The sequence below is a fragment of the Sinohyriopsis cumingii genome, chromosome 4 (assembly GCF_028554795.1).
Source record: "Sinohyriopsis cumingii isolate HCF-2022 chromosome 4, ASM2855479v2, whole genome shotgun sequence".
Lineage (NCBI taxonomy): Eukaryota > Metazoa > Mollusca > Bivalvia > Unionida > Unionidae > Sinohyriopsis > Sinohyriopsis cumingii.
Window position 1 is genome coordinate 145730874 of NC_142964.1, and position 21283 is coordinate 145752156.

The 21283-nt window shown below is 33.4% G+C and overlaps 1 protein-coding gene across 4 annotated transcripts in view; it reads left to right on the top strand.

The window, feature by feature from the left end:
• LOC149802280 (uncharacterized) overlaps positions 1–21283 on the top strand; it is a 101708-nt gene that overhangs the window by 16502 nt on the left and 63923 nt on the right. For all 4 annotated transcript variants that reach the window (XR_016420802.1, XM_089956707.1, XM_089956708.1 and 1 more), the window contains 6 exons: positions 4510–4701; positions 5351–5518; positions 10298–10489; positions 11165–11332; positions 16104–16295; positions 16949–17116. Coding sequence is in view for 3 of the 4 variants with exons in the window: in XM_089956707.1 (XP_089812833.1) it covers positions 4510–4701; positions 5351–5518; positions 10298–10489; positions 11165–11332; positions 16104–16295; positions 16949–17116 (1080 nt within the window). In the remaining variant the exon portion in view is untranslated. The remainder of the gene's footprint in view (positions 1–4509; positions 4702–5350; positions 5519–10297; positions 10490–11164; positions 11333–16103; positions 16296–16948; positions 17117–21283) is intronic.

Below are 21283 nucleotides of genomic sequence, written 5' to 3' on the forward strand. Positions count from 1 at the left end.
AACAAAGCATTCGCTTCTATGTAGATCAAAGTTTTCTTTTATTAGCCTTTCAACTGAGACACAATACATAGTCCTATGTCGCAAGCTATTCGTGGACGATTCCTTATACAATAATATAGTTTAGAGCGTCATAGTCTGTCTGGCTGATGATATATTGTTATGATAATTATTTTAATATAACAATTGTTATGATATTTATATCAGGCTTTTCCATTTGGTTTCTAAAATTACGCTTGGGTATGGCACGAGTTATAGCTAGAATTGTTGTTAATTTCTAGGCATTTCGATCTTTCAAAAGCGAAATAGAGTCCCTTTGCTTGACATATGACCCCGACATTTATTAACAGCTGCGGAAACAAGATTGACTTGTAATGCCTGCTATATACCTTCTTTGCATAAGGGGCGAGTATTGGTGCGCAGGAGGGTCTGTACAACTAGAATGCTTTAACTTTTAATGGCGATGTTAAACTGGAGTTAGTAAATTATGTTCGGAAATCACCGTTGGGTGGGGTCTTATTATTATCTTTGTGTAAGGTGCTGATATAAATAAAACTTAACATCAAAGGACTGTGGAATCAAAATTAAAATAGTCCGCTGAATTTTTCGATGTGTAAAAAACAAATCCAGGTCAGTATCACGTGACCGTTTACAGCGAATCAAATTATAGAAAAGGCGGTCAATTCATAATAATTGGAATTATATATATATATATATATATATATATATATATATATATATATATATATATATATATATAAAGAGAGAGACAGAGACAGACAGACAGACAGACAGACAGACTCTTTTCGTCAGTGACGAAAACACAACTATTTCTTTCTGTGCCTTCTGGTGGGTTAATTTCCTTACAGTTCACTCTTTCACTTGACAGTATATCGGTTTTACATCGCATGGCTATCGGTTTCGATATCCATCCACGGCAACCTAGGTTTGTATTTATGATACTTGCAATGTAGAATTCGCATTAAACATTAAAAGCACATTGACCCCATGATCTATTTGGTCCTAAATTAAATTGAGACATTGAACACAGCAAGCTCAATCTTGTTGTCGCCATTTATCCTGAATGGGTGGTCATATCAAACTGGGGTTTTAAACCATAGTCTTATCATGACGATTAGTTAGTAGTAAATGAAAATCGTTTCTATCGGACGTCTAGTACAGTCACAACGTTGGCCAGATTCAAAATCTTGCTATTATCACTCCCCTTTCATGAATGGTCATATGTGTATGGAGATTTCACTAAAAGATGTCTTAGGCTGTGTAACTGAGTTTGCATGAAAACGATGCTTATATCTATCTATCTATCTATCTATCTATCTCTCTCTCTCTCTCTCTCTCTCTCACTCTATATATATATATATATATATATATATATATATATATATATATATATATATATGTAGATATATAGATAGATAGAGACATGTAAACACATAATACTAATAATAATAATAATAATAATAATAATAACGATAATAATAATGAGCTGTTGACGAAGTTACGAGGAATTTCACATAGTAGTGGCGTACTGGAAACCTGTCAGGAAAACCGGACTACACAGAGAAAGTAACGTGAGTTTTGGACTGACATGTTATATTGTTTGTTATGCGGATATAACATAAAATGGGACGAGTTGATTACCTTTGTTGTATCAGTAGTGCTAAGAGCCAACAGGAATAAAGCGCACAGAGTTTAATGGCAAACACAAAAATGTGCACGTCTATATTATGTGATTGATTGCCTGATATAGAATAAATCTTGATTTGAAGTGCAAACTTGCTGGTTGTGCCGAACTGGCTAACTTTGCGGTATTTTCACTCGTCCTCGTCTCTACCAACCATGACCATTCAGTCTCTATATGAATTTTGTCTGCTGTTCACTTGTAATTTTGACTGTACATACATAAGTACCCACGTAATTCAGTCGTGGTCGGTCAATGGGAACAAACCTCAGTTTCGTAGTACTCTTCAGTAATTGTGGACACGAAGATAAAATTCCTCCAAAGGAATGTACTCAAATAGGCCAGTCATTATGGTAGTGGCCAGTATACATAGGCAAGTCTATGGTAGCGATCAATTTACACACTGCATGAATATTTTTTTGAAGTTAACTTTTTTGTGAATTTGGATTGTTTTTTTTTTGTGCTCAAAACTATCTGTGCTTTTATATTTTTGCCAGGACTGTCACTACCGAAATATATGCATATTGGGTTTATTTAACATTCAGATAAACCAGTCTCCGCACACTTGTTCTGCATTCCAAAAAAGCAAACTAAAATTTGAGTAGGACACATTGTTTTGTCGGTAACAGTGAACTACAAAGTAACTTTTGTATTCTTCACCTGATAAGTTACAATGGAAAGAAATTGTTTCTACAACGCGCGAAAAGTTCCACACTGGACCCTTTTGAAAAGCGCGTAATACAAAGTAGTACTTTTTATTGTATGCACAGACTAAGATAACTAAATTAAAGAATATGACTCTCAGTTTTAAAAGGTTGCAAATTTCTGAACCACACACACACACACTTATATATATATATATATATATATATATATATATATATATATATATATATATATATATATATATATATATATATATATATATCTTTAAGGAAGTGGTGTTTAAGCTATATACTTTTGTCGCTAGTCCATACATCATACATGTACATTTTTGCGCCCTATAGCGGGTTAAGTCCCCCTCTCTCTTACTTTCATTTAATTAAGAGAATCATATTTACAATGCAAGGATCACTAGTTCTATATCCGCTCGTGACAGCCTAGGTCTGCTGCCTTTCTTATTTCCTGAACAACTGACTTTGATAAAATGTCTGCTGTCCTATAGTCTCAATTTCGTTTTGAACGTAATTAAAGACGAAAAAGGTTGATTCTCTATCTCTCTCTCTCTCTCTCAAACATATATTATTTCGGAGAATTTAATCCATTTTCATGTATCCGATCGGTTCTCAATGAATTTGTTTAAACAAGCCAAGGAAAAGTTGCTTTTAGAAATATATCGCTATAAGGTAATTTATTTAGCTCTGCCTGTGACATATACACGGATCAGTATAGGTTAGGTGATAATCTTTTGTTTCTTTCATCCGTCTGTACATTTAAAACATTAATTACTTGCCTATTGGCCTATAGTATTTATAGGATTGCCATGAAACCTTGCAAACACATTAACCCCATGGTCTAGATGGCCATAAGTGGGAAATGGTGCTGCTCAGATATCCAATTAGCGCACCACGGTGGCAGTTATCGATAATTTTTCATCGACATTCTGAATGAATGGATTGTGATATCAAAATAAGATTTTTGCTGGAAGGCCTCTTATGAAGTCGCGTTGGTCCTAAATGAAGCGCATGCAGCTCGGATGTCTTCCGCTATATGTGTTAATTATATTCTCTTTTTCTGGTATTAGCAGTGATTAATTTTTCATAACTTTTAAAATAAGGAAAAGCCGAAAGATATGTGTATGTTTCCTATTGTAACATTCAGAGGATGCAGAGGAACTATTCTGCGTCATTCAACAAGGAATGGATGTTGAGGGCTTACTGTCCGACTGCGAAGCGTAAACAAGAAAGGTCCTTCTAAATTCACCACCTGCAATCTACAGGCGGAAATACGTTCAATATATATATATATATATATATATATATATATATATATATATATATATATATATATATATATATATATATATATATATACGTGTGTGTGTGTGTGATAAAAGATTTGAAAGATATTCACTTTACGGTATTCCAAGACTTACACATACACATTTTGCGTCCTTTAGCGGGTACAGTTCTCCTTATTTGACAGTTCGTTTTGTTGAGTACATATATTACAATGCTTGGGTCACGGGTTCGTATATATATATATATATATATATATATATATATATATATATATATATATATATATATATATATATATATATATATATATATTTATATATATATATATATATATATATATATATATATATATATATATATATATATATATATATATATCTTTTGCTTTTGGAAATTTTCTCTGTCTCTTTTTTTTGTCTCTCTCTGTCAAAATCATATTTCTAAGATCATTTTAAATATTGTATTTACATTAACTTGTTACTCAAAAGCAAAATCTCTACATACTGTTAATAATCAAGTGGTTTTGAAACATCAATTGATCTCATTCAAATTCGACCCGCCTAGTCAGTACTTTAACACAAGTTAGATACAGTTAAGCCTTCTAAATTCATTTTACGATTGCCGTAAAACTTTAATACAGACATCCTATGGTTAATTGTTCCTAACGAAAATCCGATCACAGCGGCCATATTGAACATATTGGTGACACCACTCTTTCTGAATAGATTGTCATCTTTAAAGGGGGGTTTTAACTGAAAAAATTCGTTTGTTTTCATATGCAATGATTCATTTGTATAAAGATTAAGGGAAAATAATATTGCATTATTTTATTATAAATTTCACATTCAGAGAACTCCCCCTTGAACGACTTGATCTGCGTCCCGAAACAGAAAACGGGAATGTTTATCGAAAACATGTACGGACGGGCGGAGGAAACTAGAAAGCACATTTCGAATTCGATACCCCAACAAAATCCGCGGACGGAAATTTATTTGGCACCACGACAAGTGTTGTACGAAGAACCCTTTGGAAAGACCAGCGGTACGACTTGTAGTTGTGTATTGTATGTGATAGAACGATAATTGTAATAGACGGAAGCATCTAATTTTGTACGGAGCACACTGCAGTCGAGCGGACCTGGCACAGCGGTTCCAAACAGTTGGCGATTCCTGAAAAAATTCGCATATATATATATATATATATATATATATATATATATGGATAGATAGATAGATAGATAGATACTAACTTTTTGGTAATCAGTAATCAAAAATCATACATGTAACTGTTTATGGTTTGTGGTGGGTGAAATTATGTCTTTATGTCTGTGTGCCTGTCTGACTCTCTCTACTAAATATTATTTCATAGAATTTAGTCAAAATTCATATCTCCCATCAGTTCTTAAAATATATATTTTGGATGATTAACATGAAATTTTACAAGCACATTCATCTAATGGTCTTGTTGGACTTAAACGAAAGTGGTGCTTCTAATACAGCCTAAAGGATCGTCACATTGATACCATTTTCAACGCTACTGCATGCATCAATCATCTGATGAAAATCATATTTATGTTGAAAGACTTCAACTAGTAGATTAATTTCTTGGAATTATCAATTATTCCTTTTTATAAAGTTTAAATAGGGACGACAAGGAAAAGTGATGCAATTCTTTTTATTTTGATATGCAGAGAACTCCACCTCTGAGGAGATGCCATGCACCTGGGAACCGGAACAGAGGAAGAGTTTTGCAGACTATGAAAAGGAAACGAGAGGAGGCCATTTGAGCTCCAAATCTGAAAGCTACAGTCCTACGGAACCAAGTTCTACATCAACAGTGAGACTTCAGTCCTGTGCAGGTAAAACAAAAAATAATGAACCTCGCCTTTCAGATATATATGTATAATACGTTTACATGCTCATTGTTATGTATTTATCGATGGGCAAATTTTACCTAACCACTCACAAACTGACTAAATTCAGAAGGACTTTATATTAACTTTGTGAGTGATCGGGTACGGTTTACACAGCAATGAAAACCCAACCATAAAAATTTAATCGATATACTTCCAATTTAAGTCCTATCTTGCATCCGATCAGCAAATGTCGTCAACAAAGCATTCGCTTCTATGTAGATCAAAGTTTTCTTTTATTAGCCTTTCAACTGAGACACAATACATAGTCCTATGTCGCAAGCTATTCGTGGACGATTCCTTATACAATAATATAGTTTAGAGCGTCATAGTCTGTCTGGCTGATGATATATTGTTATGATAATTATTTTAATATAACAATTGTTATGATATTTATATCAGGCTTTTCCATTTGGTTTCTAAAATTACGCTTGGGTATGGCACGAGTTATAGCTAGAATTGTTGTTAATTTCTAGGCATTTCGATCTTTCAAAAGCGAAATAGAGTCCCTTTGCTTGACATATGACCCCGACATTTATTAACAGCTGCGGAAACAAGATTGACTTGTAATGCCTGCTATATACCTTCTTTGCATAAGGGGCGAGTATTGGTGCGCAGGAGGGTCTGTACAACTAGAATGCTTTAACTTTTAATGGCGATGTTAAACTGGAGTTAGTAAATTATGTTCGGAAATCACCGTTGGGTGGGGTCTTATTATTATCTTTGTGTAAGGTGCTGATATAAATAAAACTTAACATCAAAGGACTGTGGAATCAAAATTAAAATAGTCCGCTGAATTTTTCGATGTGTAAAAAACAAATCCAGGTCAGTATCACGTGACCGTTTACAGCGAATCAAATTATAGAAAAGGCGGTCAATTCATAATAATTGGAATTATATATATATATATATATATATATATATATATATATATATATATATATATATATATAAAGAGAGAGACAGAGACAGACAGACAGACAGACAGACAGACTCTTTTCGTCAGTGACGAAAACACAACTATTTCTTTCTGTGCCTTCTGGTGGGTTAATTTCCTTACAGTTCACTCTTTCACTTGACAGTATATCGGTTTTACATCGCATGGCTATCGGTTTCGATATCCATCCACGGCAACCTAGGTTTGTATTTATGATACTTGCAATGTAGAATTCGCATTAAACATTAAAAGCACATTGACCCCATGATCTATTTGGTCCTAAATTAAATTGAGACATTGAACACAGCAAGCTCAATCTTGTTGTCGCCATTTATCCTGAATGGGTGGTCATATCAAACTGGGGTTTTAAACCATAGTCTTATCATGACGATTAGTTAGTAGTAAATGAAAATCGTTTCTATCGGACGTCTAGTACAGTCACAACGTTGGCCAGATTCAAAATCTTGCTATTATCACTCCCCTTTCATGAATGGTCATATGTGTATGGAGATTTCACTAAAAGATGTCTTAGGCTGTGTAACTGAGTTTGCATGAAAACGATGCTTATATCTATCTATCTATCTATCTATCTATCTATCTATCTACCTATCTCTCTCTCTCTCTCTCTCACTCTATATATATATATATATATATATATATATATATATATATATATATATATATATGTAGATATATAGATAGATAGAGACATGTAAACACATAATACTAATAATAATAATAATAATAATAACGATAATAATAATGAGCTGTTGACGAAGTTACGAGGAATTTCACATAGTAGTGGCGTACTGGAAACCTGTCAGGAAAACCGGACTACACAGAGAAAGTAACGTGAGTTTTGGACTGACATGTTATATTGTTTGTTATGCGGATATAACATAAAATGGGACGAGTTGATTACCTTTGTTGTATCAGTAGTGCTAAGAGCCAACAGGAATAAAGCGCACAGAGTTTAATGGCAAACACAAAAATGTGCACGTCTATATTATGTGATTGATTGCCTGATATAGAATAAATCTTGATTTGAAGTGCAAACTTGCTGGTTGTGCCGAACTGGCTAACTTTGCGGTATTTTCACTCGTCCTCGTCTCTACCAACCATGACCATTCAGTCTCTATATGAATTTTGTCTGCTGTTCACTTGTAATTTTGACTGTACATACATAAGTACCCACGTAATTCAGTCGTGGTCGGTCAATGGGAACAAACCTCAGTTTCGTAGTACTCTTCAGTAATTGTGGACACGAAGATAAAATTCCTCCAAAGGAATGTACTCAAATAGGCCAGTCATTATGGTAGTGGCCAGTATACATAGGCAAGTCTATGGTAGCGATCAATTTACACACTGCATGAATATTTTTTTGAAGTTAACTTTTTTGTGAATTTGGATTGTTTCTTTTTTGTGCTCAAAACTATCTGTGCTTTTATATTTTTGCCAGGACTGTCACTACCGAAATATATGCATATTGGGTTTATTTAACATTCAGATAAACCAGTCTCCGCACACTTGTTCTGCATTCCAAAAAAGCAAACTAAAATTTGAGTAGGACACATTGTTTTGTCGGTAACAGTGAACTACAAAGTAACTTTTGTATTCTTCACCTGATAAGTTACAATGGAAAGAAATTGTTTCTACAACGCGCGAAAAGTTCCACACTGGACCCTTTTGAAAAGCGCGTAATACAAAGTAGTACTTTTTATTGTATGCACAGACTAAGATAACTAAATTAAAGAATATGACTCTCAGTTTTAAAAGGTTGCAAATTTCTGAACCACACACACACACACTTATATATATATATATATATATATATATATATATATATATATATATATATATATATATATATATATATCTTTAAGGAAGTGGTGTTTAAGCTATATACTTTTGTCGCTAGTCCATACATCATACATGTACATTTTTGCGCCCTATAGCGGGTTAAGTCCCCCTCTCTCTTACTTTCATTTAGTTAAGAGAATCATATTTACAATGCAAGGATCACTAGTTCTATATCCGCTCGTGACAGCCTAGGTCTGCTGCCTTTCTTATTTCCTGAACAACTGACTTTGATAAAATGTCTGCTGTCCTATAGTCTCAATTTCGTTTTGAACGGCAATTAAAGACGAAAAAGGTTGATTCTCTATCTCTCTCTCTCTCTCTCAAACATATATTATTTCGGAGAATTTAATCCATTTTCATGTATCCGATCGGTTCTCAATGAATTTGTTTAAACAAGCCAAGGAAAAGTTGCTTTTAGAAATATATCGCTATAAGGTAATTTATTTAGCTCTGCCTGTGACATATACACGGATCAGTATAGGTTAGGTGATAATCTTTTGTTTCTTTCATCCGTCTGTACATTTAAAACATTAATTACTTGCCTATTGGCCTATAGTATTTATAGGATTGCCATGAAACCTTGCAAACACATTAACCCCATGGTCTAGATGGCCATAAGTGGGAAATGGTGCTGCTCAGATATCCAATTAGCGCACCACGGTGGCAGTTATCGATAATTTTTCATCGACATTCTGAATGAATGGATTGTGATATCAAAATAAGATTTTTGCTGGAAGGCCTCTTATGAAGTCGCGTTGGTCCTAAATGAAGCGCATGCAGCTCGGATGTCTTCCGCTATATGTGTTAATTATATTCTCTTTTTCTGGTATTAGCAGTGATTAATTTTTCATAACTTTTAAAATAAGGAAAAGCCGAAAGATATGTGTATGTTTCCTATTGTAACATTCAGAGGATGCAGAGGAACTATTCTGCGTCATTCAACAAGGAATGGATGTTGAGGGCTTACTGTCCGACTGCGAAGCGTAAACAAGAAAGGTCCTTCTAAATTCACCACCTGCAATCTACAGGCGGAAATACGTTCAATATATATATATATATATATATATATATATATATATATATATATATATATATATATATATATATATATATATATATATATATACGTGTGTGTGTGTGTGATAAAAGATTTGAAAGATATTCACTTTACGGTATTCCAAGACTTACACATACACATTTTGCGTCCTTTAGCGGGTACAGTTCTCCTTATTTGACAGTTCGTTTTGTTGAGTACATATATTACAATGCTTGGGTCACGGGTTCGTTATATATATATATATATATATATATATATATATATATATATATATATATATATATATATATATATATATATATATATATATATATATATATATATATATATATATATATATATATATATATATATATATATATATATATATATATATATATATATATATATATATATATATCTTTTGCTTTTGGAAATTTTCTCTGTCTCTTTTTTTTGTCTCTCTCTGTCAAAATCATATTTCTAAGATCATTTTAAATATTGTATTTACATTAACTTGTTACTCAAAAGCAAAATCTCTACATACTGTTAATAATCAAGTGGTTTTGAAACATCAATTGATCTCATTCAAATTCGACCCGCCTAGTCAGTACTTTAACACAAGTTAGATACAGTTAAGCCTTCTAAATTCATTTTACGATTGCCGTAAAACTTTAATACAGACATCCTATGGTTAATTGTTCCTAACGAAAATCCGATCACAGCGGCCATATTGAACATATTGGTGACACCACTCTTTCTGAATAGATTGTCATCTTTAAAGGGGGGTTTTAACTGAAAAAATTCGTTTGTTTTCATATGCAATGATTTATTTGTATAAAGATTAAGGGAAAATAATATTGCATTATTTTATTATAAATTTCACATTCAGAGAACTCCCCCTTGAACGACTTGATCTGCGTCCCGAAACAGAAAACGGGAATGTTTATCGAAAACATGTACGGACGGGCGGAGGAAACTAGAAAGCACATTTCGAATTCGATACCCCAACAAAATCCGCGGACGGAAATTTATTTGGCACCACGACAAGTGTTGTACGAAGAACCCTTTGGAAAGACCAGCGGTACGACTTGTAGTTGTGTATTGTATGTGATAGAACGATAATTGTAATAGACGGAAGCATCTAATTTTGTACGGAGCACACTGCAGTCGAGCGGACCTGGCACAGCGGTTCCAAACAGTTGGCGATTCCTGAAAAAATTCGCATATATATATATATATATATATATATATATATATATATATATATATATATATATATATATATGGATAGATAGATAGATAGATAGATACTAACTTTTTGGTAATCAGTAATCAAAAATCATACATGTAACTGTTTATGGTTTGTGGTGGGTGAAATTATGTCTTTATGTCTGTGTGCCTGTCTGACTCTCTCTACTAAATATTATTTCATAGAATTTAGTCAAAATTCATATCTCCCATCAGTTCTTAAAATATATATTTTGGATGATTAACATGAAATTTTACAAGCACATTCATCTAATCCTCTTGTTGGACTTAAACGAAAGTGGTGCTTCTAATACAGCCTAAAGGATCGTCACATTGATACCATTTTCAACGCTACTGCATGCATCAATCATCTGATGAAAATCATATTTATGTTGAAAGACTTCAACTAGTAGATTAATTTCTTGGAATTATCAATTATTCCTTTTTATAAAGTTTAAATAGGGACGACAAGGAAAAGTGATGCAATTCTTTTTATTTTGATATGCAGAGAACTCCACCTCTGAGGAGATGCCATGCACCTGGGAACCGGAACAGAGGAAGAGTTTTGCAGACTATGAAAAGGAAACGAGAGGAGGCCATTTGAGCTCCAAATCTGAAAGCTACAGTCCTACGGAACCAAGTTCTACATCAACAGTGAGACTTCAGTCCTGTGCAGGTAAAACAAAAAATAATGAACCTCGCCTTTCAGATATATATGTATAATACGTTTACATGCTCATTGTTATGTATTTATCGATGGGCAAATTTTACCTAACCACTCACAAACTGACTAAATTCAGAAGGACTTTATATTAACTTTGTGAGTGATCGGGTACGGTTTACACAGCAATGAAAACCCAACCATAAAAATTTAATCGATATACTTCCAATTTAAGTCCTTTCTTGCATCCGATCAGCAAATGTCGTCAACAAAGCATTCGCTTCTATGTAGATCAAAGTTTTCTTTTATTAGCCTTTCAACTGAGACACAATACATAGTCCTATGTCGCAAGCTATTCGTGGACGATTCCTTATACAATAATATAGTTTAGAGCGTCATAGTCTGTCTGGCTGATGATATATTGTTATGATAATTATTTTAATATAACAATTGTTATGATATTTATATCAGGCTTTTCCATTTGGTTTCTAAAATTACGCTTGGGTATGGCACGAGTTATAGCTAGAATTGTTGTTAATTTCTAGGCATTTCGATCTTTCAAAAGCGAAATAGAGTCCCTTTGCTTGACATATGACCCCGACATTTATTAACAGCTGCGGAAACAAGATTGACTTGTAATGCCTGCTATATACCTTCTTTGCATAAGGGGCGAGTATTGGTGCGCAGGAGGGTCTGTACAACTAGAATGCTTTAACTTTTAATGGCGATGTTAAACTGGAGTTAGTAAATTATGTTCGGAAATCACCGTTGGGTGGGGTCTTATTATTATCTTTGTGTAAGGTGCTGATATAAATAAAACTTAACATCAAAGGACTGTGGAATCAAAATTAAAATAGTCCGCTGAATTTTTCGATGTGTAAAAAACAAATCCAGGTCAGTATCACGTGACCGTTTACAGCGAATCAAATTATAGAAAAGGCGGTCAATTCATAATAATTGGAATTATATATATATATATATATATATATATATATATATTATATATATATATATATATATATATATATATAAAGAGAGAGACAGAGACAGACAGACAGACAGACAGACAGACTCTTTTCATCAGTGACGAAAACACAACTATTTCTTTCTGTGCCTTCTGGTGGGTTAATTTCCTTACAGTTCACTCTTTCACTTGACAGTATATCGGTTTTACATCGCATGGCTATCGGTTTCGATATCCATCCACGGCAACCTAGGTTTGTATTTATGATACTTGCAATGTAGAATTCGCATTAAACATTAAAAGCACATTGACCCCATGATCTATTTGGTCCTAAATTAAATTGAGACATTGAACACAGCAAGCTCAATCTTGTTGTCGCCATTTATCCTGAATGGGTGGTCATATCAAACTGGGGTTTTAAACCATAGTCTTATCATGACGATTAGTTAGTAGTAAATGAAAATCGTTTCTATCGGACGTCTAGTACAGTCACAACGTTGGCCAGATTCAAAATCTTGCTATTATCACTCCCCTTTCATGAATGGTCATATGTGTATGGAGATTTCACTAAAAGATGTCTTAGGCTGTGTAACTGAGTTTGCATGAAAACGATGCTTATATCTATCTATCTATCTATCTATCTATCTCTCTCTCTCTCTCTCTCTCTCTCACTCTATATATATATATATATATATATATATATATATATATATATATATATATATATATATGTAGATATATAGATAGATAGAGACATGTAAACACATAATACTAATACTAATAATAATAATAATAATAATAACGATAATAATAATGAGCTGTTGACGAAGTTACGAGGAATTTCACATAGTAGTGGCGTACTGGAAACCTGTCAGGAAAACCGGACTACACAGAGAAAGTAACGTGAGTTTTGGACTGACATGTTATATTGTTTGTTATGCGGATATAACATAAAATGGGACGAGTTGATTACCTTTGTTGTATCAGTAGTGCTAAGAGCCAACAGGAATAAAGCGCACAGAGTTTAATGGCAAACACAAAAATGTGCACGTCTATATTATGTGATTGATTGCCTGATATAGAATAAATCTTGATTTGAAGTGCAAACTTGCTGGTTGTGCCGAACTGGCTAACTTTGCGGTATTTTCACTCGTCCTCGTCTCTACCAACCATGACCATTCAGTCTCTATATGAATTTTGTCTGCTGTTCACTTGTAATTTTGACTGTACATACATAAGTACCCACGTAATTCAGTCGTGGTCGGTCAATGGGAACAAACCTCAGTTTCGTAGTACTCTTCAGTAATTGTGGACACGAAGATAAAATTCCTCCAAAGGAATGTACTCAAATAGGCCAGTCATTATGGTAGTGGCCAGTATACATAGGCAAGTCTATGGTAGCGATCAATTTACACACTGCATGAATATTTTTTTGAAGTTAACTTTTTTGTGAATTTGGATTGTTTCTTTTTTGTGCTCAAAACTATCTGTGCTTTTATATTTTTGCCAGGACTGTCACTACCGAAATATATGCATATTGGGTTTATTTAACATTCAGATAAACCAGTCTCCGCACACTTGTTCTGCATTCCAAAAAAGCAAACTAAAATTTGAGTAGGACACATTGTTTTGTCGGTAACAGTCAACTACAAAGTAACTTTTGTATTCTTCACCTGATAAGTTACAATGGAAAGAAATTGTTTCTACAACGCGCGAAAAGTTCCACACTGGACCCTTTTGAAAAGCGCGTAATACAAAGTAGTACTTTTTATTGTATGCACAGACTAAGATAACTAAATTAAAGAATATGACTCTCAGTTTTAAAAGGTTGCAAATTTCTGAACCACACACACACACACTTATATATATATATATATATATATATATATATATATATATATATATATATATATATCTTTAAGGAAGTGGTGTTTAAGCTATATACTTTTGTCGCTAGTCCATACATCATACATGTACATTTTTGCGCCCTATAGCGGGTTAAGTCCCCCTCTCTCTTACTTTCATTTAATTAAGAGAATCATATTTACAATGCAAGGATCACTAGTTCTATATCCGCTCGTGACAGCCTAGGTCTGCTGCCTTTCTTATTTCCTGAACAACTGACTTTGATAAAATGTCTGCTGTCCTATAGTCTCAATTTCGTTTTGAACGGCAATTAAAGACGAAAAAGGTTGATTCTCTATCTCTCTCTCTCTCTCTCAAACATATATTATTTCGGAGAATTTAATCCATTTTCATGTATCCGATCGGTTCTCAATGAATTTGTTTAAACAAGCCAAGGAAAAGTTGCTTTTAGAAATATATCGCTATAAGGTAATTTATTTAGCTCTGCCTGTGACATATACACGGATCAGTATAGGTTAGGTGATAATCTTTTGTTTCTTTCATCCGTCTGTACATTTAAAACATTAATTACTTGCCTATTGGCCTATAGTATTTATAGGATTGCCATGAAACTTTGCAAACACATTAACCCCATGGTCTAGATGGCCATAAGTGGGAAATGGTGCTGCTCAGATATCCAATTAGCGCACCACGGTGGCAGTTATCGATAATTTTTCATCGACATTCTGAATGAATGGATTGTGATATCAAAATAAGATTTTTGCTGGAAGGCCTCTTATGAAGTCGCGTTGGTCCTAAATGAAGCGCATGCAGCTCGGATGTCTTCCGCTATATGTGTTAATTATATTCTCTTTTTCTGGTATTAGCAGTGATTAATTTTTCATAACTTTTAAAATAAGGAAAAGCCGAAAGATATGTGTATGTTTCCTATTGTAACATTCAGAGGATGCAGAGGAACTATTCTGCGTCATTCAACAAGGAATGGATGTTGAGGGCTTACTGTCCGACTGCGAAGCGTAAACAAGAAAGGTCCTTCTAAATTCACCACCTGCAATCTACAGGCGGAAATACGTTCAATATATATATATATATATATATATATATATATATATATATATATATATATATATATATATATATATATATATATATATACGTGTGTGTGTGTGTGATAAAAGATTTGAAAGATATTCACTTTACGGTATTCCAAGACTTACACATACACATTTTGCGTCCTTTAGCGGGTACAGTTCTCCTTATTTGACAGTTCGTTTTGTTGAGTACATATATTACAATGCTTGGGTCACGGGTTCGTTATATATATATATATATATATATATATATATATATATATATATATATATATATATATATATATATATATATATATATATATATATATATATATATTATATTTATATATATATATATATATATATATATATATATATATATATATATATATATATATATATATATATATATCTTTTGCTTTTGGAAATTTTCTCTGTCTCTTTTTTTTGTCTCTCTCTGTCAAAATCATATTTCTAAGATCATTTTAAATATTGTATTTACATTAACTTGTTACTCAAAAGCAAAATCTCTACATACTGTTAATAATCAAGTGGTTTTGAAACATCAATTGATCTCATTCAAATTCGACCCGCCTAGTCAGTACTTTAACACAAGTTAGATACAGTTAAGCCTTCTAAATTCATTTTACGATTGCCGTAAAACTTTAATACAGACATCCTATGGTTAATTGTTCCTAACGAAAATCCGATCACAGCGGCCATATTGAACATATTGGTGACACCACTCTTTCTGAATAGATTGTCATCTTTAAAGGGGGGTTTTAACTGAAAAAATTCGTTTGTTTTCATATGCAATGATTCATTTGTATAAAGATTAAGGGAAAATAATATTGCATTATTTTATTATAAATTTCACATTCAGAGAACTCCCCCTTGAACGACTTGATCTGCGTCCCGAAACAGAAAACGGGAATGTTTATCGAAAACATGTACGGACGGGCGGAGGAAACTAGAAAGCACATTTCGAATTCGATACCCCAACAAAATCCGCGGACGGAAATTTATTTGGCACCACGACAAGTGTTGTACGAAGAACCCTTTGGAAAGACCAGCGGTACGACTTGTAGTTGTGTATTGTATGTGATAGAACGATAATTGTAATAGACGGAAGCATCTAATTTTGCACGGAGCACACTGCAGTCGAGCGGACCTGGCACAGCGGTTCCAAACAGTTGGCGATTCCTGAAAAAATTCGCATATATATATATATATATATATATATATATATATATATATGGATAGATAGATAGATAGATAGATACTAACTTTTTGGTAATCAGTAATCAAAAATCATACATGTAACTGTTTATGGTTTGTGGTGGGTGAAATTATGTCTTTATGTCTGTGTGCCTGTCTGACTCTCTCTACTAAATATTATTTCATAGAATTTAGTCAAAATTCATATCTCCCATCAGTTCTTAAAATATATATTTTGGATGATTAACATGAAATTTTACAAGCACATTCATCTAATCCTCTTGTTGGACTTAAACGAAAGTGGTGCTTCTAATACAGCCTAAAGGATCGTCACATTGATACCATTTTCAACGCTACTGCATGCATCAATCATCTGATGAAAATCATATTTATGTTGAAAGACTTCAACTAGTAGATTAATTTCTTGGAATTATCAATTATTCCTTTTTATAAAGTTTAAATAGGGACGACAAGGAAAAGTGATGCAATTCTTTTTATTTTGATATGCAGAGAACTCCACCTCTGAGGAGATGCCATGCACCTGGGAACCGGAACAGAGGAAGAGTTTTGCAGACTATGAAAAGGAAACGAGAGGAGGCCATTTGAGCTCCAAATCTGAAAGCTACAGTCCTACGGAACCAAGTTCTACATCAACAGTGAGACTTCAGTCCTGTGCAGGTAAAACAAAAAATAATGAACCTCGCCTTTCAGATATATATGTATAATACGTTTACATGCTCATTGTTATGTATTTATCGATGGGCAAATTTTACCTAACCACTCACAAACTGACTAAATTCAGAAGGACTTTATATTAACTTTGTGAGTGATCGGGTACGGTTTACACAGCAATGAAAACCCAACCATAAAAATTTAATCGATATACTTCCAATTTAAGTCCTTTCTTGCATCCGATCAGCAAATGTCGTCAACAAAGCATTCGCTTCTATGTAGATCAAAGTTTTCTTTTATTAGCCTTTCAACTGAGACACAATACATAGTCCTATGTCGCAAGCTATTCGTGGACGATTCCTTATACAATAATATAGTTTAGAGCGTCATAGTCTGTCTGGCTGATGATATATTGTTATGATAATTATTTTAATATAACAATTGTTATGATATTTATATCAGGCTTTTCCATTTGGTTTCTAAAATTACGCTTGGGTATGGCACGAGTTATAGCTAGAATTGTTGTTAATTTCTAGGCATTTCGATCTTTCAAAAGCGAAATAGAGTCCCTTTGCTTGACATATGACCCCGACATTTATTAACAGCTGCGGAAACAAGATTGACTTGTAATGCCTGCTATATACCTTCTTTGCATAAGGGGCGAGTATTGGTGCGCAGGAGGGTCTGTACAACTAGAATGCTTTAACTTTTAATGGCGATGTTAAACTGGAGTTAGTAAATTATGTTCGGAAATCACCGTTGGGTGGGGTCTTATTATTATCTTTGTGTAAGGTGCTGATATAAATAAAACTTAACATCAAAGGACTGTGGAATCAAAATTAAAATAGTCCGCTGAATTTTTCGATGTGTAAAAAACAAATCCAGGTCAGTATCACGTGACCGTTTACAGCGAATCAAATTATAGAAAAGGCGGTCAATTCATAATAATTGGAATTATATATATATATATATATATATATATATATATATATATATATATATATATATATATATATAAAGAGAGAGACAGAGACAGACAGACAGACAGACAGACAGACTCTTTTCGTCAGTGACGAAAACACAACTATTTCTTTCTGTGCCTTCTGGTGGGTTAATTTCCTTACAGTTCACTCTTTCACTTGACAGTATATCGGTTTTACATCGCATGGCTATCGGTTTCGATATCCATCCACGGCAACCTAGGTTTGTATTTATGATACTTGCAATGTAGAATTCGCATTAAACATTAAAAGCACATTGACCCCATGATCTATTTGGTCCTAAATTAAATTGAGACATTGAACACAGCAAGCTCAATCTTGTTGTCGCCATTTATCCTGAATGGGTGGTCATATCAAACTGGGGTTTTAAACCATAGTCTTATCATGACGATTAGTTAGTAGTAAATGAAAATCGTTTCTATCGGACGTCTAGTACAGTCACAACGTTGGCCAGATTCAAAATCTTGCTATTATCACTCCCCTTTCATGAATGGTCATATGTGTATGGAGATTTCACTAAAAGATGTCTTAGGCTGTGTAACTGAGTTTGCATGAAAACGATGCTTATATCTATCTATCTATCTATCTATCTATCTCTCTCTCTCTCTCTCTCTCTCTCACTCTATATATATATATATATATATATATATATATATATATATATATATATATGTATATGTAGATATATAGATAGATAGAGACATGTAAACACATAATACTAATAATAATAATAATAATAATAATAATAACGATAATAATAATGAGCTGTTGACGAAGTTACGAGGAATTTCACATAGTAGTGGCGTACTGGAAACCTGTCAGGAAAACCGGACTACACAGAGAAAGTAACGTGAGTTTTGGACTGACATGTTATATTGTTTGTTATGCGGATATAACATAAAATGGGACGAGTTGATTACCTTTGTTGTATCAGTAGTGCTAAGAGCCAACAGGAATAAAGCGCACAGAGTTTAATGGCAAACACAAAAATGTGCACGTCTATATTATGTGATTGATTGCCTGATATAGAATAAATCTTGATTTGAAGTGCAAACTTGCTGGTTGTGCCGAACTGGCTAACTTTGCGGTATTTTCACTCGTCCTCGTCTCTACCAACCATGACCATTCAGTCTCTATATGAATTTTGTCTGCTGTTCACTTGTAATTTTGACTGTACATACATAAGTACCCACGTAATTCAGTCGTGGTCGGTCAATGGGAACAAACCTCAGTTTCGTAGTACTCTTCAGTAATTGTGGACACGAAGATAAAATTCCTCCAAAGGAATGTACTCAAATAGGCCAGTCATTATGGTAGTGGCCAGTATACATAGGCAAGTCTATGGTAGCGATCAATTTACACACTGCATGAATATTTTTTTGAAGTTAACTTTTTTGTGAATTTGGATTGTTTCTTTTTTGTGCTCAAAACTATCTGTGCTTTTATATTTTTGCCAGGACTGTCACTACCGAAATATATGCATATTGGGTTTATTTAACATTCAGATAAACCAGTCTCCGCACACTTGTTCTGCATTCCAAAAAAGCAAACTAAAATTTGAGTAGGACACATTGTTTTGTCGGTAACAGTCAACTACAAAGTAACTTTTGTATTCTTCACCTGATAAGTTACAATGGAAAGAAATTGTTTCTACAACGCGCGAAAAGTTCCACACTGGACCCTTTTGAAAAGCGCGTAATACAAAGTAGTACTTTTTATTGTATGCACAGACTAAGATAACTAAATTAAAGAATATGACTCTCAGTTTTAAAAGGTTGCAAATTTCTGAACCACACACACACACACTTATATATATATATATATATATATATATATATATATATATATATATATATATATATATATATATATATATATATATATATATCTTTAAGGAAGTGGTGTTTAAGCTATATACTTTTGTCGCTAGTCCATACATCATACATGTACATTTTTGCGCCCTATAGCGGGTTAAGTCCCCCTCTCTCTTACTTTCATTTAATTAAGAGAATCATATTTACAATGCAAGGATCACTAGTTCTATATCCGCTCGTGACAGCCTAGGTCTGCTGCCTTTCTTATTTCCTGAACAACTGACTTTGATAAAATGTCTGCTGTCCTATAGTCTCAATTTCGTTTTGAACGGCAATTAAAGACGAAAAAGGTTGATTCTCTATCTCTCTCTCTCTCTCTCAAACATATATTATTTCGGAGAATTTAATCCATTTTCATGTATCCGATCGGTTCTCAATGAATTTGTTTAAACAAGCCAAGGAAAAGTTGCTTTTAGAAATATATCGCTATAAGGTAATTTATTTAGCTCTGCCTGTGACATATACACGGATCAGTATAGGTTAGGTGATAATCTTTTGTTTCTTTCATCCGTCTGTACATTTAAAACATTAATTACTTGCCTATTGGCCTATAGTATTTATAGGATTGCCATGAAACCTTGCAAACACATTAACCCCATGGTCTAGATGGCCATAAGTGGGAAATGGTGCTGCTCAGATATCCAATTAGCGCACCACGGTGGCAGTTATCGATAATTTTTCATCGACATTCTGAATGAATGGATTGTGATATCAAAATAAGATTTTTGCTGGAAGGCCTCTTATGAAGTCGCGTTGGTCCTAAATGAAGCGCATGCAGCTCGGATGTCTTCCGCTATATGTGTTAATTATATTCTCTTTTTCTGGTATTAGCAGTGATTAATTTTTCATAACTTTTAAAATAAGGAAAAGCCGAAAGATATGTGTATGTTTCCTATTGTAACATTCAGAGGATGCAGAGGAACTATTCTGCGTCATTCAACAAGGAATGGATGTTGAGGGCTTACTGTCCGACTGCGAAGCGTAAACAAGAAAGGTCCTTCTAAATTCACCACCTGCAATCTACAGGCGGAAATACGTTCAATATATATATATATATATATATATATATATATATATATATATATATATATATATATATATATATATATATATATATATACGTGTGTGTGTGTGTGATAAAAGATTTGAAAGATATTCACTTTACGGTATTCCAAGACTTACACATACACATTTTGCGTCCTTTAGCGGGTACAGTTCTCCTTATTTGACAGTTCGTTTTGTTGAGTACATATATTACAATGCTTGGGTCACGGGTTCGTTATATATATATATATATA